This window comes from Stegostoma tigrinum, chromosome 16, assembly GCF_030684315.1.
Source record: "Stegostoma tigrinum isolate sSteTig4 chromosome 16, sSteTig4.hap1, whole genome shotgun sequence".
Taxonomy (NCBI): Eukaryota; Metazoa; Chordata; class Chondrichthyes; order Orectolobiformes; family Stegostomatidae; genus Stegostoma; species Stegostoma tigrinum.
In genome coordinates this window covers 47,632,669-47,653,717 of record NC_081369.1, presented here as the reverse complement: position 1 = coordinate 47,653,717, position 21,049 = coordinate 47,632,669, and the positions used below count along the sequence as shown (strand labels likewise).

The 21,049-nt window shown below is 41.4% G+C and overlaps 1 protein-coding gene across 1 annotated transcript in view; it reads right to left on the bottom strand.

Annotated features, from left to right (window-relative positions):
- cdh13 (cadherin 13, H-cadherin (heart)) overlaps positions 1-21,049 on the bottom strand; it is a 1,035,536-nt gene that overhangs the window by 99,323 nt on the left and 915,164 nt on the right. The window contains exons 9-10 of the mRNA XM_059651748.1: positions 16,909-17,091; positions 8,891-9,144 (exon numbers count right to left, since the gene is read on the bottom strand). Coding sequence (XP_059507731.1) covers positions 8,891-9,144; positions 16,909-17,091 — 437 coding nt within the window. The remainder of the gene's footprint in view (positions 1-8,890; positions 9,145-16,908; positions 17,092-21,049) is intronic.

The following is a 21,049-nucleotide window of genomic DNA, read 5'->3' as shown; positions in this document are numbered from 1 at the left end:
GGTGAGAGGATGTGTACTCTAGGTAGCTGTGGGAGTTGGCAGGCCTGAAATGGATATCTGTTTCCAGGTTGATGCCAGATATGGAGACAGGGAGATCCAGGAAGGAGAGAGAGGTATTAGAGATTTTCCAGGTGATCTTAAGATGGGGGTGGAAGTTGTTGGTGAAGTGGATGAACTGTTCAAGCTCCTCGTGGAAGCTCGAGGCGGCAACGATACAGTCATCGATGTAACGATGGAAGAGGTGAGGGATAGGGCCAGTGTGGCTTCGGAAGAGGGTTTGTTCCACATACCCTACAAAGAGGCAGGCATAGCTTGGGCCCATGCGGGTACCCAGGTCCACCCCCTTTGTCAGTAGGAAGTGGGGGGAATTGAAAGAGAATTTATTGAGGGTAAGGACGAGTTTGGCTAAGCGGATGAGGGTGTCAGTGGAGGGGGGCTAGTTGGGGCTGCGGGACAGGAAGAAGTGAAGGGCCTTTAGGCCATCTGCATGGGGAATGCAGGTGTATAGGGACTGGGTGTCCATGGTAAAGATGAAGTGTTGGGGACCAGGGAAATGGAAGTTCTGGAGGAGGTGGAGGGTGTGGGTAGTGTCACGGACATTGGCAGGGAGTTACTGGACCAAGGGGGAGAAAATGGAGTCAAGATAGGTGGAGATAAGTTTGGTGGGGCTGGATCAGGTGGAGACAATGGGTCAGCCAGGACAGTCAGGTTTTTGGATTTTGGGAAGGAGATAGAAGCGGGCAGTGCGGGGTTGGGGAGCGATGAGGTTAAAGACTGTGGGTGGGAGGTCACCTGAAGAGATGACGTTGTGGATTGTTTGGGAGATGATGGTTTGGTGGTCGGGGGTGGGATCATGATCAAGGCGGTGGTTGGAGGAATGTGTCAGAGAGATGGCGCCTGGCCTCGGCGATGTAGAGGTCAATGTGCCATACTACAACTGTGCCTCCCTTGTCAGGGGTTTTATGGTGAGGCTTGGATTGGAGCGGAGGGAGTCAAGGGCTGCACGTTCTGCGGGGGAGAGGTTGGAGTGGGTGAGGGGGTGGAGACGTTGAGGTTGTCGATGTCTCGACGGCTGTTAGAGATGAAGCGGTCAAGGGAGGGTAGGAGGCCTTGGGGTACTGTTCAGGAGGAGGGGGTGTGCTGGAGGCAGGAGAAGGGGTCAGTAGCAGGAGAGTTAGGCTCACGTGTAAAGAAGTAAGCTCGGAGGCAGAGGCGGCAGAAAAACTGTTCAATGTCCAAATGTGAGTTGTATTCGTCGATGTTTGAGTGGAGGGGGGCAAAGGTGAGTCCTTTACTGAGGATTGACCGTTCGTCCTCAGTAAGAGGGAGGTCTGGGGGGATGTTCCAGGTTCGTACTTGGTACATGTTAATAACATGTTTTCTTAAACTGCATTAACTAGTAACATTATAGCCTGTCATAAATGCTGATTAAACTAAACACCCCACCATATTGTTACAGTCAATCTAATTGATTATGCAGTGACAATATGATCCATTTCTCAAAGATTAAAATCACTACACTGGCCACGGTGTGATCTTTTGTAAGCAATACTGACATCTGAGCTTGTGATGGTGTAAAAAGGTCATTGATGAAACAATTGATGCCAGTTAAGCTTCAGACACTGCCCCAGGGGACTCCTACAGTAATGTCCTAGTGCTGATTGGTTTGTCCTCCAATAATCACAGTCATCTATTTTCCTTTAGATTAACTGGCATTCTATCCATTGGAAAGCTATCCAGCTAATTTCTATTTACTTCAATTTTACTGAGCTCCATCTTTAATACGCTCAGTTAAATTCTGCCTGATATGAGGGAAGTCACTTTCACTTCACCTTCCCTCTGAAGTTCAGGGCTGAATTAATACATTTATCAGAATATAGATCCACAGTATGTTTCACTCAATTTTGCCTCACACTGCAATGTTTGTGTTCGTGCTTTTTGACTTACTGGTTAAGAAAGGGTGACATCTTTCCCGATACGAGATTTGGTTAAGTCTTACTAGTGCACACCATTAATTGCTTCTGGCTTCACCTCAATAATATGACACTGATCCTGTGACTACAATGTACAGTTTTAAACAGTTTTAACTATTTTAGTTTCTTAAAATCCAAATCTACCGGAAAAAATAGGTTGGATTTTATTTGATGGAGTCAATTGACGCAGCAACAACTATTTTGCTTGCTATTGAGCTATCCCTTGTATCCAATACTCTACGGAAACAAATGAAATCTTTTACTCTCAATTCATGTGAGGCTTGTTAATTTTCAGCCTGTGTTTTTGATGTCTGCACTGCCAATCATAGAGTCATAGAGATGACTCTTTCGCACAGTCAGTCACAGAGATGTACAGCATGGAAACAGACCCTTCAGCAACTCATCCATGCTGATCAGATATCCTAAATAATCTAGTCCTGCTTGCCAGCATTTGGCCCATAACCTTCTAAACTTTTCCTATTTGTGTCCCCATCCAGATGTCTTTTAAACTTTGTAATTGCACCAGCCTCCACCACTTTCTCTGGCAGCTCATTCCATACACGCACCACCTTCTGCATGAAAAAGTTGCCTCTTAGGTCTCTTTTAAACTTTTTCCCTTTCACTTTAAACCCGTGCCCTCCAGTTTTGGATTCCCCAACCCCAGGGCAAAGATCTTGTTTATTTACCCTATCCATTCCCCTCATGATTTTATAAACCTCTAATAAGGTCACCCCTCAGCCTTCGACACTCTGGGGAAAATAGCCCCAGCCTATTCAGCCTCTCTCTATTGCTCAAACCCTCCAATCATGGCAGCATCCTCGTAAACATTTTCTGAATTGTTTCTAGCTTCAAAACATCCTTCCTAAAGCAGGGAGACTAGAATTGCATGCAGTATTCCAAAAGTGGCCTAACCAATGTCCTATACAGCCGCAACATGACCTCTCAACTCCTATACTCCATGCACTGACCAACACGGCAAGTTGAATCGTCTATATCATATTGCCTCTCAGCATTTTAATGATTTGCATTATGTCTCATTTGATCTTCTTCAATTAGAATAAATACTATATTGTTCTTCTCAGTTATCTCATTTAGCCATGCTGCATCATGGAGGGTCAACCATCTCCAGGAGATGATGTAAATTGGTCCACTGAATGCAAAAAATGAAAACCTTCAAGAGCTTCAAATCTACTCTACAGTTTAGACTGGCTGTTTGAAGAAATATATTAAGCTCATGAGCTTAAACTGCAAATTCATGTAGGGCAAAACAATAAACCCACCAATACCATGGATAACTAACAGTGATGATTTTATAGAAGTAACTGGTTTACACGTAAAAGTTATCTTATAGTCCGAGAACACTGCATTTGTATCAGACATCTTGCCATATGATCGCTACAATTTCAACAACGGAAAAATGCTCCCAGTCAGAGACAAAACAAGCTGTGTTGGTGCATAATAAGGTTCCAGCTTCTTACACTCTAAAAGAAAAAAAAGAGCAATAAGAGAGTCAAAGCTCATCACTCACATCTTCCTTTACAAAGGTGTATCACTTGCACATTGCTGTAAAAGACACTTTTTGCCAAAGCATTTCTCTTAGCCTCATCAGGCCAATTTGATAGGATACAAATGCAAGAGGAAAACTAACATTTGTATTCCAAGAAAGGAGAGTGTCGATTAAGTTGGCATGTGGCTACATCAGAAGCAGTGGTGTTCACTGTTAACTCTGGAGAAAGCTGCCTAAAATATGTAGTAATCTCTATCCTTTGGACTATCTAACCTAGGTTTTTATATAGTTATGGGTTGGAGGGTTCTATAGTGCTGTGATCAATTTGCCAAAAATAATTAAGTATTCTCATAGACTGCAGATTCACAAGTAAGATACACTGTTGTCCTTCACTTATTCAATATAGTATTTATGGTGGGCAAAAATAAATATTTGGTCCTACACTTGGGATTAAGTTGGCAGAAGATACATCAAAAATAATTAAGAAAAAATCATATATTTCTAATGTTATCAAAATGAAGAAATCTGAAATTTCACACATATAGAATTGGATTTTCGGGGCCAGTATGGTTAGAAAAAAAAATGACAAATTGACACAGCCTCACATGAAATTAAAAATAAGACATCATGTTTGACAAATCTTTTGGAATTTATTGATGAAGATGTCATAACACAGGGATAACAAGCTAAACTAAATTAGTCACTATTGCCAGATTCACAAGACTATGATCTTAAATCATTCAATGACCCTCAAAATTGCTCACTTGTTCCAATTTAGACTTTACAATTAACAGATCATGGTCACCAAGTTTATAAGTTGAACAAAAATTAATAACATTATTAATAATGTAACCTTAGCTGAACTTGGATAAACAACAAGGGCACTCTAATTAATATCTACGATCCACATCATCCTTCTCTGATTATTAGCCTCCACCCTCACACTGACAGGCAGACAGAGTTAAAGGATAAAATAAGAGAGAAAATACAAGTATCACAATTTGCCAGTTCGATCACTGCTTCAATGATGAATAGCAGGCCTTCATGAAATCCCTTAATGATGGGATATACTACAAATACATAGAATTGTATATCCTGTTGCAATTTTGAAATAATTGGTTAATGCAAGCAGCCTTTGCAAACTGCTGGAGGCTTTTAACTTATTTCTTAGAAACTGGGTTTCTTTTCTCAGGATTTTCAACAAGTCAATTATTACAGAGAGTTAAAACAAAAAACTGTTTCCTCGTCCAGCAGCTTTTAAAGCAAAACTTCCTTCACCCCAAAGGTCCAGTCAGCACCAGTTCAATTTTTGTTTTCTCTTTTAGTTTTCACCATTCTCTATGGTTGGTAAGCCAGAGCTGGTCCTCCCTTGATTGACCAATTCAACATCCAAACATCTGTCAATCTGAGTTTAAAAATATCTCAGTGCCAAGTTATCTACAGTGTCCTTAGAGCAGTAATTACCCTGCATTATGTTTCCAGGCCAGTCGCAACAGCAAACATCGGTCTTTTTCTCTCTCTTTTTTTAAAACAAGTTGCTGTGCAAAATTCAATTCTCAATTGTAAGTCATAGTTCCAAAATGAAAATGAAAAAGATAAAAGAAAAATAGTGATGGTGTCAACATATACTTACAGCATAGCCAAAAGGAGAACCACTAGATGCTGTATGTTAGGATTTTCAGAAGATTTTTGATATGGTACCAAACAGAAGGCTAATAAATAAAATTACAACACATAGGATTGGGGATGATACAATAGCACAGACTGAGAATTGGTTAATGAACAGAAATCAGAGAATAGAAGTAAACAGATATTTCTAAGGATGACAGCCTGTTACTTGTGACGTACCACAAAGGTCAATGCTAGGTCCACACTATTCACAATCTATATTACTGATTTGAACATGGGGACTGATTGTAATGTTTCTAAATTTTACAATGACATCAAACTGGTTGGGAGGATAAGTTGTGAGGAGGTTGCAAGAAGGTTTTGATTGGGCTTTGGCTGATTGAATGCACTAGATCATGACGGGGCAATGTTTCATGTAAGTAAGAGTGAAAGTATTCACTTCATTGCAATAAATGCAAAGGCAGAATATTTCTTAAGTGGTTGGTATTACAGATGTCCAATGGATCTGGGCGTCTTTGTCCACAAGTCAATAAAAGCTAGTATGCGCATGCAGCAAGTTATTAGGAGGACCAGTTGAATTATGGTATTTATTTCAAAGGGATTTGAGTACAGAAATAAAGAACGTCTTGCTGCATCAGTATAGATTACATTAGATTCCCTACAGTGTGGAAACCGGCCCTTCGGCCCAACAAGTCCACACACCGCCTCTTGAAACATCCTACCCAGACCCAGACCCATCCCGCCATAACCCACACACCCCTGAACACTACAGGCAATTTAGCACGGCCAATCCACCTCGCCTGCACATCTTTGGACTGTGGGAGGAAACCAGAGCGCTCAGTAGAAACCCATGCAGACACAGGGAGAATGTGCAAACTCTGCACAGACAGTTGCCCGAGGCTGGAATTGAACCTGGGTCCCTGATGCTGTGAGGCTGCAATGCTAACCACTGAGCCACCGTGCCACCAAGCACCGTATAGCATCTTGGTGAAACCTCAAATGGAATATAGTGTACAATTTTGAGCTTCTAATCTAAGGAAATCCAAGATGGCGCCGACGACATACAACTCCTTGAGAGCTCCCTACCACAGATCTCACTCTAACATTTCTTATTACCATTCTACTCTTTAAAATTTAAATTCTGTGAAAATGACTAATAATGTTATTTTATACCTCCGTCTAAGTCTTTTTACAACGCCTGATCTGTACATCCTTGCTTGCTATAGCCTGCCTGCACTGTTTGTAAACAAAGCTTTCACTGTACTTCAGTACACATGACAATCAATCAATCAATCAGTCAAGATACACTTGCCATAGAGGGAGTTCACAGGATTTTCACCAGATTAACTCCTGCAATAGCAGGGGATTGTTTTATGAGGACAGATACAGCAAATGGAGTCAGGACCTGTAGAGATTCCAAGAATGTGAATTGACTTCATTTAGAGTTATAAAATTCTTGCAGACTGATAGGGTGCAGATAGAATTTCTCCCCTGGCTGATGACCCTAGAAACAGGTGATAGAATTTCAGAATAACGGGCTTACCATGGAGGTAAAGAAGAATGTTTACACACTGCCTCATTGTAAATATTTCCCTACAGTAAGCTGTAGCAATTCAATCATTGAACTCATTTAAGATAGAAATTGATAAGCTTTTTGGAGACTCATTGCATCAAGTGGTGTGAAGGTTGTGCAGGAAACTGGCATTGAGGAGGTATCAGCTATGATCTAGAATGGAATAGCAGGTTTGATGGGCCAAATGGCCTCTTTTTCCTATGTTCATGTGAAAGCCCCAAAAAGCACATCAAATAACAGATCCTGCTGATTTCTTATCAACACATCCAGATGATAGTGACTGTTTTAGGTCACTAAATTTCAAAAAATATGTATCATTCATAAGTGAATCCAACTCTTCACTCTTAAAGATTTAGCCTTGCAACTTCCTGAACAGCAAATCCTATTCAGCCTGGAGGTGTTCCTGGTCCTTAATTGGCTTAATTACAGTTTTCAAGCAACAGGGCACTAAAAGAGAATGCCCCGGCAATTGTTTACCATCCAGCTGTCTATCTTTCCTCCTCAGACTGTGGATCCACTGAATTCACCAGGCTACAAGCTAGTTCCACTGATCAGTTAAACACTTATGAATAGTAGGATTGGCACTTCCCTGGGTGTCTCTGAACTCCATTGTCCTGAACTGAAACAAGTGAATTATGCTTGTGGATGTCTTTGACCCCTGATCTCAGCTGCACTTAACTCCCAGCTTCTTTACCACATAGCTTCCTTTCAGCTCCATTGAGCTGATAAAGTGCCCTTAGGTTTAGCTGTGTGAAGACACTTCCTCTGCTCCTGACTTTGTCACTAACTAAAACTGATTGCTGACAGTTGTTCACTGACATTTGAATGGCCTATTGATAACCTTCCAATGAACTCAATCTTTATTTCTATTTAGGATCAACCATAACCAACAAGTATTACATTCTGGATTTGCTAAAAGCCCACACTACATCAATCATTTTGAAAACAAAACTCAAGTATCAATAGCAGAATCTACAAGCACTTTTATCTCTCTATTCTTGTGTAAATAAACATTGACAATTACTCAGAGAGCTGGAGTTGTCAGTCAAGCAATGTTTTCCCTGGGGTTTAGCTGATTCAACAGACTAATGAATTTCTGAACTCTTAGCTAAAAGCATACTGACAATCTTTGAGGTATGTGTTCTTTAAAAGCTGACACAACGCCACAGAAGTTGTGAGGCACTAGGACACATTTACTCAGCCAAAAGAACCTAACATATAAAACCATAAAACGGCTAATGAGACAAATTCTTTAGAACATAATGCTTAAGAGACAATTATCTCCTGTAAAACATATTTCCCAGTGCACTAAAAGGGAATTGTGAGATCTCACTTAATAAATTACACCTCCCAGACATTAAAAGGGAAAGTCTTTCATTCCTGATGTGTTCTCAAATTTACAACTGTCTTGACTTCACAGTGTTTTCAATCCATCGCTTAATTTCGATTTTTGATTTTTTTTTGTCAGCTAAAAACAATTGTTTTAACAGATGGTTCTGTTGTTCTGTAAAATCAATTTAATTAGGAAAATTAAAATATATTTAATTTATTGCATTAACTTTTCACTTACAGCCGAGCGTTTGTGTTCTGCAGCAGACAAAGAGCCAGGTAAGCAAGCCACAGATTTCTCAGTATCTGTTCTGTTCTTGAACCTATACTGAGTATCTGGGCTATGGCTCCATGAAGAACAGCAATCAACATGTTATGGTGCCATTCATTTCCGAACCTAACTTTTAACTTCCTCAAGCCAAATCAACAGCATTAGCTCATCATTTTTAATTTTTTTTTCACAGAATGTGGGCACCGCAGGCAAAATCAGCATTTATTACCCTTCCGTAATTACCTTTGAACTGAGTGGCTTGGAAAAGGGCAGTAAAGGGTCAACCACATTGCTATGGGTCAGAAGTTACATGCACGTTGGACTAAGTAAGGACAACAGATTGCCTTCCATAAAGAGCATTTAAGAACCAGATGGGTTTTTCCATGACAGTTAATCAGAATTTCACACTCAGCATTACTGAGACCAGCTTTCAATTTTAGATTTATCAACAAATTGAATTTAAATTCCACTAGCAGAGATTTGAACTAGTGTCCTGAAATGCAATGACGACTGTGGCATTATTTCACCAGCTTGCATAGCTCTGCATTTGCTCCTGGTCTTTAAATTTACAGCATAAAAAGTTCTTGTGTATTCTATAGAACACTTACTTAATTGTCTGCTTCTGAAGGATATCTTGGTCAGTGGCATTCAATGTCACAACAACACTGCCTATTGGGATGTTCTCCGGTTTGACTATGACTGTTGGGTCCGGATTGAAAACAGGCGGCTCATTGACATCAAGAACTGTGACTTGCACGGTGGTGGTGGAACTGGAACCATAACTAATCTCAGGCATGATTGGATCTTCATTTTCCACCTTAATCAGCAGTGTGTGAAATGCAGATCTTTCATAATCCAAAGGCTGAAATGAAATACATTTTTTCAAAATGTTGTAGTTACTTGCATTGTTAAAGAATTCAGAAAAAAATTCTCAATTACAGATGCAAAGCAATTTCTTGAAATAGCTTTATTGATTTATAATTAATCTCCAGGAGTAGTAGGTCAATATTTAAAACGTAACTGCTCATTTGCTTGAATCAATTTTTATCGTTGAACATTTTGATCTCCAAGAAATGAAAATCATTTCAATACTACTTTGTGGAATATAATAATAGTCCACTCAATGTTGTCTTTCTCTTCTCCCCTTCTTTTCCACGAGGCATGGACTCCCACACTGCGATAGAGTCCCTATGGGAACTTAACAATTTATGTCAGCATTTTGATTGTTAATATTGGCAACTTTCTGGAATATGGAGGCAAACCCGATACATTTCTCACCCAATTTTCACCTCCTTGCACTTTTTGCAGGAGTAAATGAATGTTGAGTAAAGGGCTGATTTTACTGAATTCATTGGCAGTCAGGCCACTTGTAAAATTGCTCCTGCCTGAGTACTATGGCTAACGTCAGTTAATTCATGACGGGCAGTCATTCAACTGGGAGTCCTTATGTTTTCTGTGGCACTGAGATAAGAATTTTGAATTTGATCATTGAAAAGAAAAGTGTCAGGTCTTCCAACTGCTTATATTCCCAAAAGGAAAAAAGCAGTGAAACTTAAGAATGATACATGCTGAGTGACTTGTATACTTTGAAATGCAGCTCTAATATGACCAATATATTCATTTCTAAATACTACTGTTTTTATCACCAGTCTATCCCTCTGCTGATGACTGTGATTTGGTTGGAAGGTGTTTTTTGAACATATAGGTCAACATCACAGAGAAAACCCTTCTTCTCGCTGTATTTCCAATTCAGGGAGTGGAATAAAGTAGGTTCAAATGACAGCAGAGAATTCAGCAGGGGGAAAGAGAAAGAATATCCTGGAGGTAGGATTAAACAAAAAGACACAGGAGAAGAGCACCACAAAGAAAAATGAGACTTGCATTTTTATTACACCTTCCACAACCATGGAAATGTCAAGATAATAAAATGTGAGGCTGGATGAACACAGCAGGCCCAGCAGCATCTCAGGAGCACAAAAGCTGACATTTCGGGCCTGGACCCTTCATCAGAGAGGGGGATGGGGAGAGGGTTCTGGAATAAATAGGGAGAGAGGGGGAGGCGGACTGAAGATGGAGAGAAAAGAAGATAGGTGGAGAGGAGAGTATAGGTGGGGAGGTAGGGAGGGGATAGGTCAGTCCAGGGAAGACGGAGAGGTCAAGGAGGTGGGATGAGGTTAGTAGGTAGGAGATGGAGGTGCGGCTTGGGGTGGGAGGAAGGGATGGGTGAGAGGAAGAACAGGTTAGGGAGGCAGAGACAGGTTGGACTGGTTTTGGGATGCAGTGGGGGGAGGGGAAGATCTGGGCTGGTTGTGTGGTGCAGTGGGGGGAGGGGACGAACTGGGCTGGTTTTGGGATGCGGTGGGGGAAGGGGAGATTTTGAAGCTGGTGAAGTCCACATTGATACCATTGGGCTGCAGGGTTCCCAAGCGGAATATGAGTTGCTGTTCCTGCAACCTTCAGGTGGCATCATTGTGGCACTGCAGGAGGCCCATGATGGACATGTCATCTAAAGAATGGGAGGGGGAGTGGAAATGGTTTGCGACTGGGAGGTGCAGTTGTTTATTGCGAACCGAGTGGAGGTGTTCTGCAAAGCGGTCCGCAGGCATTCCACTCCCGCACATCCCAGATGTCCAAGTTCTTCAAGGACCGCAACTTTCCCCCCACAGTGGTCGAGAACGCCCTTGATCGCGTCTCCCACATTTCCCGCAACACATCCCTCACACCCCGCCCCTGCCACAACCGCCCAAAGAGGATCCCCCTCATTCTCACACACCACACCACCAACCTCCGGATACAACGCATCATCCTCCGACACTTCTGCCATCTACAATCCGACCCCACCACCCAAGACATTTTTCCATCCCCTCCCTTGTCTGCTTTCCGGAGAGATCACTCTCTCCGTGACTCCCTTGTTCGCTCCACACTGCCCTCCAACGCCACCACACCCGGCACCTTCCCCTGCAACCGCAGGAACTGCTACACTTGCCCCCACACCTCCTCCCTCACCCCTATCCCAGGCCCAAAGATGACCTTCCACATTAAGCAGAGGTTCACCTGCACATCTGCCAATGTGGTATACTGCATCCACTGTACCCAGTGTGGCTTTCTCTACATTGGGGAAACCAAGCGGAGGCTTGGGGACCGCTTTGCAGAGCACTTCCACTCGGTTCGCAACAAACAACTGCACCTCCCAGTCGTGAACCATTTCCACTCCCCCTCCCATTCTTTAAATGACATGTCCATCATGGGCCTCCTGCAGTGCCACAATGATGCCACCCGAAGGTTGCAGGAACAGCAACTCACATTCCGCTTGGGAAACCTGCGCCCAATGGTATCAATGTGGACTTCACCAGCTTCAAAATCTCCCCTTCCCCCACCGCATCCCAAAACCAGCCCAGTTCGTCCCCTCCCTCCACTGCACCACACAACCAGCCCAGCTCTTCCCCTCCACCCAATGCATCCCAAAACCAGTCCAACCTGTCTCTGCCTCCCTAACCTGTTCTTCCTCTCACCCATCCCTTCCTCCCACCCCAAGCCGCACCTCCATCTCCTACCTACTAACCTCATCCAACCTCCTTGACCTGTCCGTCTTCCCTGGACTGACCTATCCCCTCCCTACCTCCCCACCTATACTATCTTCTCCACCTATCTTCTTTTCTCTCCATCTTCGGTCCACCTCCCCCTCTCTCCCTATTTATTCCAGAACCCTCACCCCATCCCCCTCTCTGATGAAGGGTCTAGGCCCGAAACGTCAGCTTTTGTGCTTCTAAGATGCTGCTGGGCCTGCTGTGTTCATCCAGCCTCACATTTTAGTATCTTGGATTCTCCAGCATCTGCAGTTCCCATTATCATGGATATGTCAAAGTGCTTTTCTAGCCTACAAACCCCTTTTGTATTTTAGTTGCTGTTGCAATATCCAATTTTAACACTGGAAACTTCCATAAACAGCTACATGACCATGTAATCTTCTTCTGGTAATGCGAATTGAGGGATAAATATTGGCCGGGACCTGAAGGATAACACTGTTGTTTTTCTTCAAAATAGTGTCATGGGATCTTCTTCACCCATTTGGGAGAGCAAACTGGCTCTTGATTTAATGTTGTGTGCAAAAGACAGCACCTCCAACTATGCCATTCTCCCTTAATAATACATTGGTGCATTAGTCTTGATTTTGGTCCTCAAGTCCCAGAATGCAAGTTAAACCTGCTATTTGCAGGTTTACCTTGCATTCCTTGAGTTTTGACTCAAGGAATGAGTGTTACATCGGAATCCTGCCTGAAATGGTCATTCATATACTTTTCCAGCGACCACTGTACTTTTTGTATAACACATTTCCTGAATACTTATCTGAAAATTAAAAACACTTGATTGTATCTGAGAGGATATTTATAAAAGTCTGCAGGCGGACAAATGTTAAGGTATTGCTGATTGGTCTGTAACGCTATTGCATTTTTGTTATATTTTAAAGACAGCTAGAAGAAAAGAATGTCAAAGTTGTAAGAATAGTTACCGTCAGGGCCTTTAGTAAATGCAAGGAGGAATCCCTACAAATCATGGGCAGCCACAATCATAGCTGGTATAAAATGGAAACATTGAGCGAACTGTTAGGTTCAGGTTAAAGGTAAAGCACAGCCCTTTCCGAACCATGGGTTTTCCTTCTCTTTTATTGTTTTTGATTTGTGACTCAGGAGAATATTTTCTGAAATGAACATGTATTGTCTCTCACAGATGCTGAATGCTTACAGAACGGTGACTCGAGGTAGCAATGCACTCCACCAGAGGGACCACATCCTCCATCTGCTTCACCCAATCCATCATGGCACCTTTATTGTTCAAGGACCAGCCTAGATATTCATAATTGGCTGGTTTGGTGAGTGAAAATTTGACCCAGTAAAAGACTTGGGTCAGAATGATAAGGAAAGAACCATCTCTTCAGTTATGGTGCTTCCAGTTTAATTCTTTGATGCAGTTGTGGCAAAATACCAGGGTCACCGTCTTGTCCTACTAATCTGGCCAATGTGTAAAACTAATTTCAACTGTGATCTTAACTTCTTCCTCAATATGTAGTGCCATCTAAGCAAAAGGAAATTGTGAACTTTGTGCCAGTAATTACAGCCATGAGCTCCTTGAAGATTGAGTAGTACTCATTTCAATAAAATTTCATTTCCAGGCAGTAGGGAAAATCTCCTTTTATGCCGTAACGATAGTCCCAGTAATTGTACATAGCCCCCATCTCTGATAAATAACATAATGTGAGAAACGCCCCAAAAAGTGTGATAATCCATGCAGGTCAAAGACTTCATGAAGATGCTTTAAGAGCTATTGTCCCTTTTGAAGTAACACAATAGCTTGAAAAACACTGCAGCTTGCGACTTACAGGACTTAATTGAGACTGTACATTGGGTGTTCATATAGATCTTCAATCCAACTGAGCTTGTTACCAAACAGTAGAGGGCTGCATTGAGTGAGGATAAATATTGCCAATTCTCATGGCAGTGACAATGCAATTACATCAATTCAGCTTCTTCAGAGAGGTGACATAACAATTCATGTCTAGTAGGCAATGCTTCAGATGCACTGAAATCTGCTGCTTAAAGCCTGTCAGCTGCGCTGGGCTAAGTATTGCATAAATCTTCAGGTGTCCATGGGTTCAATTCAGCCAAAAACTTCAGTCTCCAGGCATTCAGCAGCACTATTTTAGAGAAGGATTTTAAGGTTATGAGCAAAAACAACCTTAGATATGAGCAGATACAGACATAAGATAGCTACAGCAGTGCAAGATTCTGAAGTAACTGGTAAGATACATGCTGCATTCTCAGAATTTGATATATTGCAACATATCCTCTGATTTTCCTTCTTTTGTTGTTATTGTCATCATTTTCTGTAAAAATTCAAAACACGTTAGATAAAGAATGCAAAAAATACTTGAAATAACTCTTTCACTTCAAGGATGTGCCAAAGTACTTTTAAGCATAGCCATAGTTGTAATAATGAGATGTGGCAGCCCATTTATGCACAATATTGGCCCACAGTCAGTACAGAGAGAGAAAAATGGCCATGTTATCTATTTCATGATGATTGGTGACGGGTAAATATTAATTAGAACATTGTAAGAATTTCCCTAGTCTTCAATATCCTGGGGGATCCTTTGTGCTCAGAGACAGCTTGGTTTTATAGCTGAAAGATGCCTCTATATCTGACTAACTCCCTCACTACTGCACTGAAAGATCAACCAAGTGCCATAGTTTGTGCAGTGGTCTTGGAACAATGATTTGACTCAGAAGAGTGTGCTGCTATTGAGTCAAGGGTGGTACTTTAAAATCAGCTGGATGATTTAAAGACGATCACAAAGCACTGTTATTCAGACACAGAATACATTTTTTTACTGGAACAGGCTGGTAGAGATTGTTTATCTTAAGACACATGGAAGCTGGCATTATGGTGGCCTCCTGTGAATCTTCCTCATGATCACAGGATTGCTGTCTAGCACCACTAACTCCTCATCTTTTCTAATTGGAAGCCTCAATTCCTTTGTATCAGCTGATATACAAAGCCACTCTAATTCTGAAAACCTCTGCTCTACTGCAACGTTTTCTTGATCTGTGCGGAATGGAAATTGAACTTGAAAATTCCAGTGAGCTCCACAACGATAGTAACTCCCAAAAGTCTGTCTTCAGACAATGAAAAATCTCCATTACTTCTTGATGTTGGTACTGCGTGTTTCCATTAAGCATTCAGTCATATTACTCTGGCTGAGCATTGCAGGTGTATAACTTACCTGAGAGTAAACAAACCACGGCTAATTTACAGGTAGCGTGCAGTGAAACACATCGGCAAGTTGTTAGCATTCCAGATTACCTGAACATTCAGTGAAAAAAATCTTTTCCCTTGCTGAGGCTTTACATTTATACAGCACCACTCACAACGTCAGGACATCCCAAAGAGGGTTGTACCCTATGAAGTACTTTAAAAGTAGAAGTCATTGTCTTGATGTGGGGAACTCGGCGGCTGATTGTGGAGTCATAATCAGCACAATGTGACGTGCATCAACAGGGTACGCTTGGAAGGAATCTTGATTTATAACAATGTAAATGCTGACATCATCATTAGTGTCATGGTCAAGGCAGTGCCTCAGGAGAAACATTTTGAAAACCATGTTTCAATATCTGACACATCTCTGTCAAGATTCCAGGGGAAAACAAACCTTCCTCATAAAATCAGAGATAATGGGAACTGCAGATGCTGGAGATTCCAAGATAATAAAATGTGAGGCTGGATGAACACAGCAGGCCAAGCAGCATCTCAGGAGCACAAAAGCTGACGTTTCGGGCCTAGACCTCATAAAATGCTGTTTTTAAAAAAAACCTCATTCTCACAGATATAATGGTCCAGAAAGCAGGTTAGATGTTTCCCACTCGCATGTCACTATGATATCCAAGTTTTCTTCCTTTTAGATCCAGATCCTCATAATCCTCCGACTCAAAGCACAGGAAACCAGAGAGAAATTCATTATTCAATCATGCTAAACACATGACAAAATAACTCCACTGATGCCAGTATTCTATCATCAAGTCACTCTTCATTTACACGTGGGGATTCCTTGACATTGATCCAGCTTCCTCAGAGCCAGTTCTCAGAGTGAACAGAACCTCTGATACTCCTGTTTATATCTATCAGCCAGGGCTCCCTGATTGGACCAGGTTAACAACTTCAATCAGGGAACTGATATTATATGAAGTCAACTTGGCCGACCTCATTACAGTCACTACACTTGGCATTCTTCAAGGATTTCCACAAAGACTCTCTAACTATTTTAAAAAAATAATTGGAACTTCAATGCCGTATAAGTATAAAATTGCAGACCCGGCCTTCTAAGCAAGGTTTCAATCTTTTCTTGTTTGTTCAGTAATGAAAATACTCAGAGCTATCTATCTTCTTAATGATGGCAGTAATCTTCAAAGGTGTTGAGAGAGCATAAATGTTCTGGAGTTTTGAGACATCTTCTCATGTTTCCTTCCCTGCTGCCTCTGCAATTTATTTAAATGCAACAGGGCACATATTCAGCAGATGAATCAAAAGATGCAGCCAGAAACCAGCAGAGAAATCACGTCAGCAAATGTGCAATTGGACTTGTGGAAAAAAGATGTCTTTGTCCCATCTTACTTGTCAATAAGTTTGAAAACTGTGGGAAGTGAACATTTGCCTTCGGGACATTGGAGTGTTCTATCAATGAGCAATTGGGTAAATAAAGAAATGCAGCCTTTGGAGCTTGAAGAGATTCTATGCTCTAGAACTAGTTTATATTGAGATGACAGCATACTAGCCTATAACTTATATACAGTCAAGTTTCCCCAATATATTAGCAATTGGGTGAGAATACCAGCAATCTATGGATACACGTAAATACACTCGCGTGCTCGACCTGATGGAAAGTAATTTCAAATAGCAAGTATGATGGATGAAGAAAACAGAAATGAGTAATAAAGTATTTAAAACATCCTTAACATACGGCTGTGACTTGCTTTGTGTGTCTCGAGTAACACTGCAATTCAAGTTAACATCTATTTGCAAAGAAATCAGTGGTCTTTTGTTCACTGAAGATTGAGCACCATGCAGGAAAACTTACTTTGTCAACAAATAACATTCCATCATTGTTCTTCAGATTCGTCTCAATTTTGAAGTTCATGTCAGGGTTTCCATTGATAATGGTGTAGACAGCTCTCCAAGCTCCAGTAGCTGGGTCATCATTGTCTTCTACAGTAAGATTCACTATAATTCCAGTAAATCCTTCATTCACTGTAGCTTGGAACTGATATTAAAGAAAAACATTGTTATCTCTAAGTAGCTGCAAGACTTCAATTATCACAGTAATAAAATAGAATAAATTATTCAAGTACTCGGCCTCATTTTCTGTGAACTTTACAGCCTGTTTTGATTCCTATAACATTTGGTTATGCTTCCTATCACCAGTTAATTAAAACATTTCACCTTATGGAGAAATTAAATTTATATTAGACTGTGATCTAAACACATTATTTGAACAACCTTTTATTTGTTGCTATTGCATCAGTGCAGACAATGAATTCAAATCTCTTGATTGGCGTGTGTAATAGGTACGCATCTACTACAGAATCAGGTTGCCTTTGTTAATCAATGGCATCTTCAGCAATGTGGGACATAACTCCTATTATAGCTATACACTCAACATGGGAATCTTAACTAACCTATCATTTGAAGTACATTTGATCATTTCGCAACTGAAGTGATGTTGGTTATCCTCAGATTACACCAAAGCTTAAAAACAGGAGCAAAAACAGAAATTGCAGGAGAAACTTAGCATCCTGAAGACTCAAAATATTAACTCTACTTTCTCTCCACAGTTGCTGCCTGACCTGCTGAGTTTCTTTACCAATATTAGTTTTTGTTTCAGATTTTCAGCATTCATAGTTCTTGGCTTTACTAAAAAAAAAAGGAGGCTGGAGAGGAGAATCTGTAACATTTTACAAAGAAGGTGGGAGCAGGAATGGGCCATTCAAACCCTCAAGCCTGCACCTCCATGCAACATGATCATGGCTGATCATCGAGCTCAATACCCAATCCCACATATCCCTTGACCCTTTTAGCTGCTATATCTACCTCCTTCTTTATGAGTGGCACAGTGCCTCAGTGGTTAGCACTGCTGCCTCTCAGTGGCAGGAATCTGGATCCTATTCTACTGGGTGATCGTCTGTGTCAGGTTTGCACATTCCTGTGTGCCTGTGTGGGTTTCCTCTAGGTACTTCTGTTTCCTCCCTTAGTCCAAAGATGTGGACAGGCTATATTGCCCATTGTGTCCAGTGATGGACAGGGCTGGGTGAATTAGCCATGGGGAATGTAGGGTTACAGGGATAGGGTAGGGAGAGGTGCGTACGGGTGGGATGCTCTTGAGACAGTTGGTGTGCACTCAATGGGCCAAATGGTCTGCTTCTACATTGTACTGATTCTATGACTCTTGGAAACACAACATCTTGGCCTCAACCGCTTTCTGTGGTAGTAAATTCCACAGGTTCACCACCCTCAGGTGAAGAAATTTCTCCTCCTAGAGACATAGACATAAACAGCAATTTTGTCCAACTTTTACATGCCGACCAGATATCCTATATAAATCTAATCCCATTTGCATGCACTTTGCCCACATCCCTTCCACCCTTCCAATTCATGTACCCATCCAGGTGCCTTTAAAATGGGGTAATCAGACCAGCCTCCACCACCTCCCCTCTCACTTTAAACATACCAGTCTTTAGTTTTGGACTCCCCAACCTTGGGGAAAAGACCTTTCTACTTAACCCTTTCCATGCCCCTCATGATTTTATAAACCTCTATAAGATCGTCTCTCAGCCTCCAATGCCCCAGGGAAAATAGCCTGGGTAACATTTGTGTAAATCTTTTCTGACTCCTTTCTAGTTTCACAACATCCTTCCTATAGAAGGGAGACCAGAATTGCATGCAGTACGTCAAAAGTGGCCGAACCAATGTCATGTATAGCCACAACATGACCTCCAAACTCCTGTACTCAGTTCACTGACCAACAAAGGCAAGCATATCAGGCACCTTCTGCACTATATTATCTACCTGTGACTCCACTTTCAAGGAACTAATGAATCTGCACTTCAAGGTCTCTTTGTTCAGCAACATCCCATTCTAAAAAGGTTTATGTCTTATCATTAAACTATTACCCTGGTTCTAGAAAACCCACTATTCGACTCATTCTTTGTACATCTAATTGATTATGTACTGTTAGAATTTTATGGGTTTCTATGTGAGCCCCTCTCAATTTAGAAGCATTTCTTGCCATCAAAGATACTACCTGGTCATTAAATTTAGGGTCCTTAGAGAAAATGTCTAGATGGAGCACTTGATTTTAATGATGTTGTGAGAAATCTTCTTTTCAGAGCTGTAAATATGTCCAAAATATTCTGGTCAATTCTGGCTTATGCCAAATGTTTTGTTTATAAATCCCCAAACTCTTCAATTGCAGATGTTTATAATCACACTATAGAGGATTATGGAGAGTTTTGTAATGGACCTTACATTGAAACTTTCACCAGACCTTCATCCTTAACACTAAACAATGAGATATTCTCTGCAAATTATTTGAGATTACTAGCATAACTAACTATACACTATAAGTAACAAGCAATATAATATACAAAACAATAGAGCACATGAACAGGCCCTTCTGCCCAATGAGCTTGCACTAATTCCTAATTCCTGTTTGGACACTACTTATTGTCCATATGTAGTTTCTATTTCTCTGTTCGCCTCCCGCTCATATGCCTATTTGCAAACGTGCCTACTTTTACCACCTCCAGTGGTGGTGCATTCAGGTCACCCAACACCGCCTGTGTGAAAAATACTCTCCACACTTGTCCCCGAAACTTTCCCCCGCTGACCTAGAACCTGTACCCACTTGCAGTTGACCTCTCCACCCTGGGAAAAAGCCTCTGACTGTCCACCCTATCCATGCCTTTCATAATTTTGTAAGCTTCTATCAGGTCCCACTCAGTCTCCATTCTTACAGTGAAAACAATCCAACGTTATCCAATCTAATCCTCATAACTATAACCCACTTGAAACACATTCTGCAGTCAACATGATGTTGTCCTACCCAAAGTTGGAGCAACCACTGTGCCATTATCCCGATACTCACTACTGGTACCTCATGGTCTCCATTGCCTATTCCAATCTGTGGTTTGGGCAATGGGTTGTTTGAAGTGGTTTGTTGCCACCAACCCTACTTTGTCTATTCTTTGTCTCTACTATCTAATGACCAGTAGTAGCAGATACACCACCATGGATTCTTTACAAAAAAGGCATTGCTCATCGTTCACAAAATAGTGTATTGCAGGATAGCAACGAGTGCAGCTGCAACACCATCAAGAATAAATTTTAGGACCTGTAGGAGTGCACACAATACATTTACCACCTCCAAAGGCTCATGTTGAACTCACTATCTCAACCCAGGATTATGGTGACATCAAAAAGGATGGAGTTCAATGTAACAAGAACATTAACATCTTCAGAACTTTATAACCTACAATCAGCATCAATAACAATTTTTAATGCAATTGTTGGAAGGCAATAATAGTCCAGCTTTACAAAACTCATCATCTCCAATATTGCTCATATCCTGTACAACACAGACACTTCTGGCCAACTGTAATCCAACATGGCTGGGGAGATGAAGCTTCTAATAATCTTACTGGCCGGACCTTATTGACATGTATTGGATCTGATCCATGCTGGAATCTAGGAAGGAAAGCTAGGGCAGGATATTGCAGCTGAGGAACCTAATCAATGATTCCATGTAATTGCAGCTTAGAAAGTAGAGTGGGAATGCTCGAAAATAAGTTAAGGAGAAAAAGAGAGACTGCAATGGTAGAATGCAGTAGGCAGAAGACTTTCTTGCGGGCCAAGAAAGAGTGCGAGAAAAAACAAATCACTTATCCTGTGAAATCACATTTCCTGTCACCTTTCATTAGTGTTCCCTTATCCTTGGCAAATCCATGCAGTTGCAAAGAGTTGATATCAGTGCAGGAGACTCAGATAGCATATTATCCACCGTTGCAAAGTCACGGCAGTCCATTGGTGTGGTATATTACAGACATACTTCCCATATTTCAGTTTTAACAGTTACTCCCTACTGGGGTCCCTAAAATATTCCCCAAGCTGACCCTTTACCACTCATCACAATTGAAGTTAATACAGAGGCTGATGTCTCTTGTTGA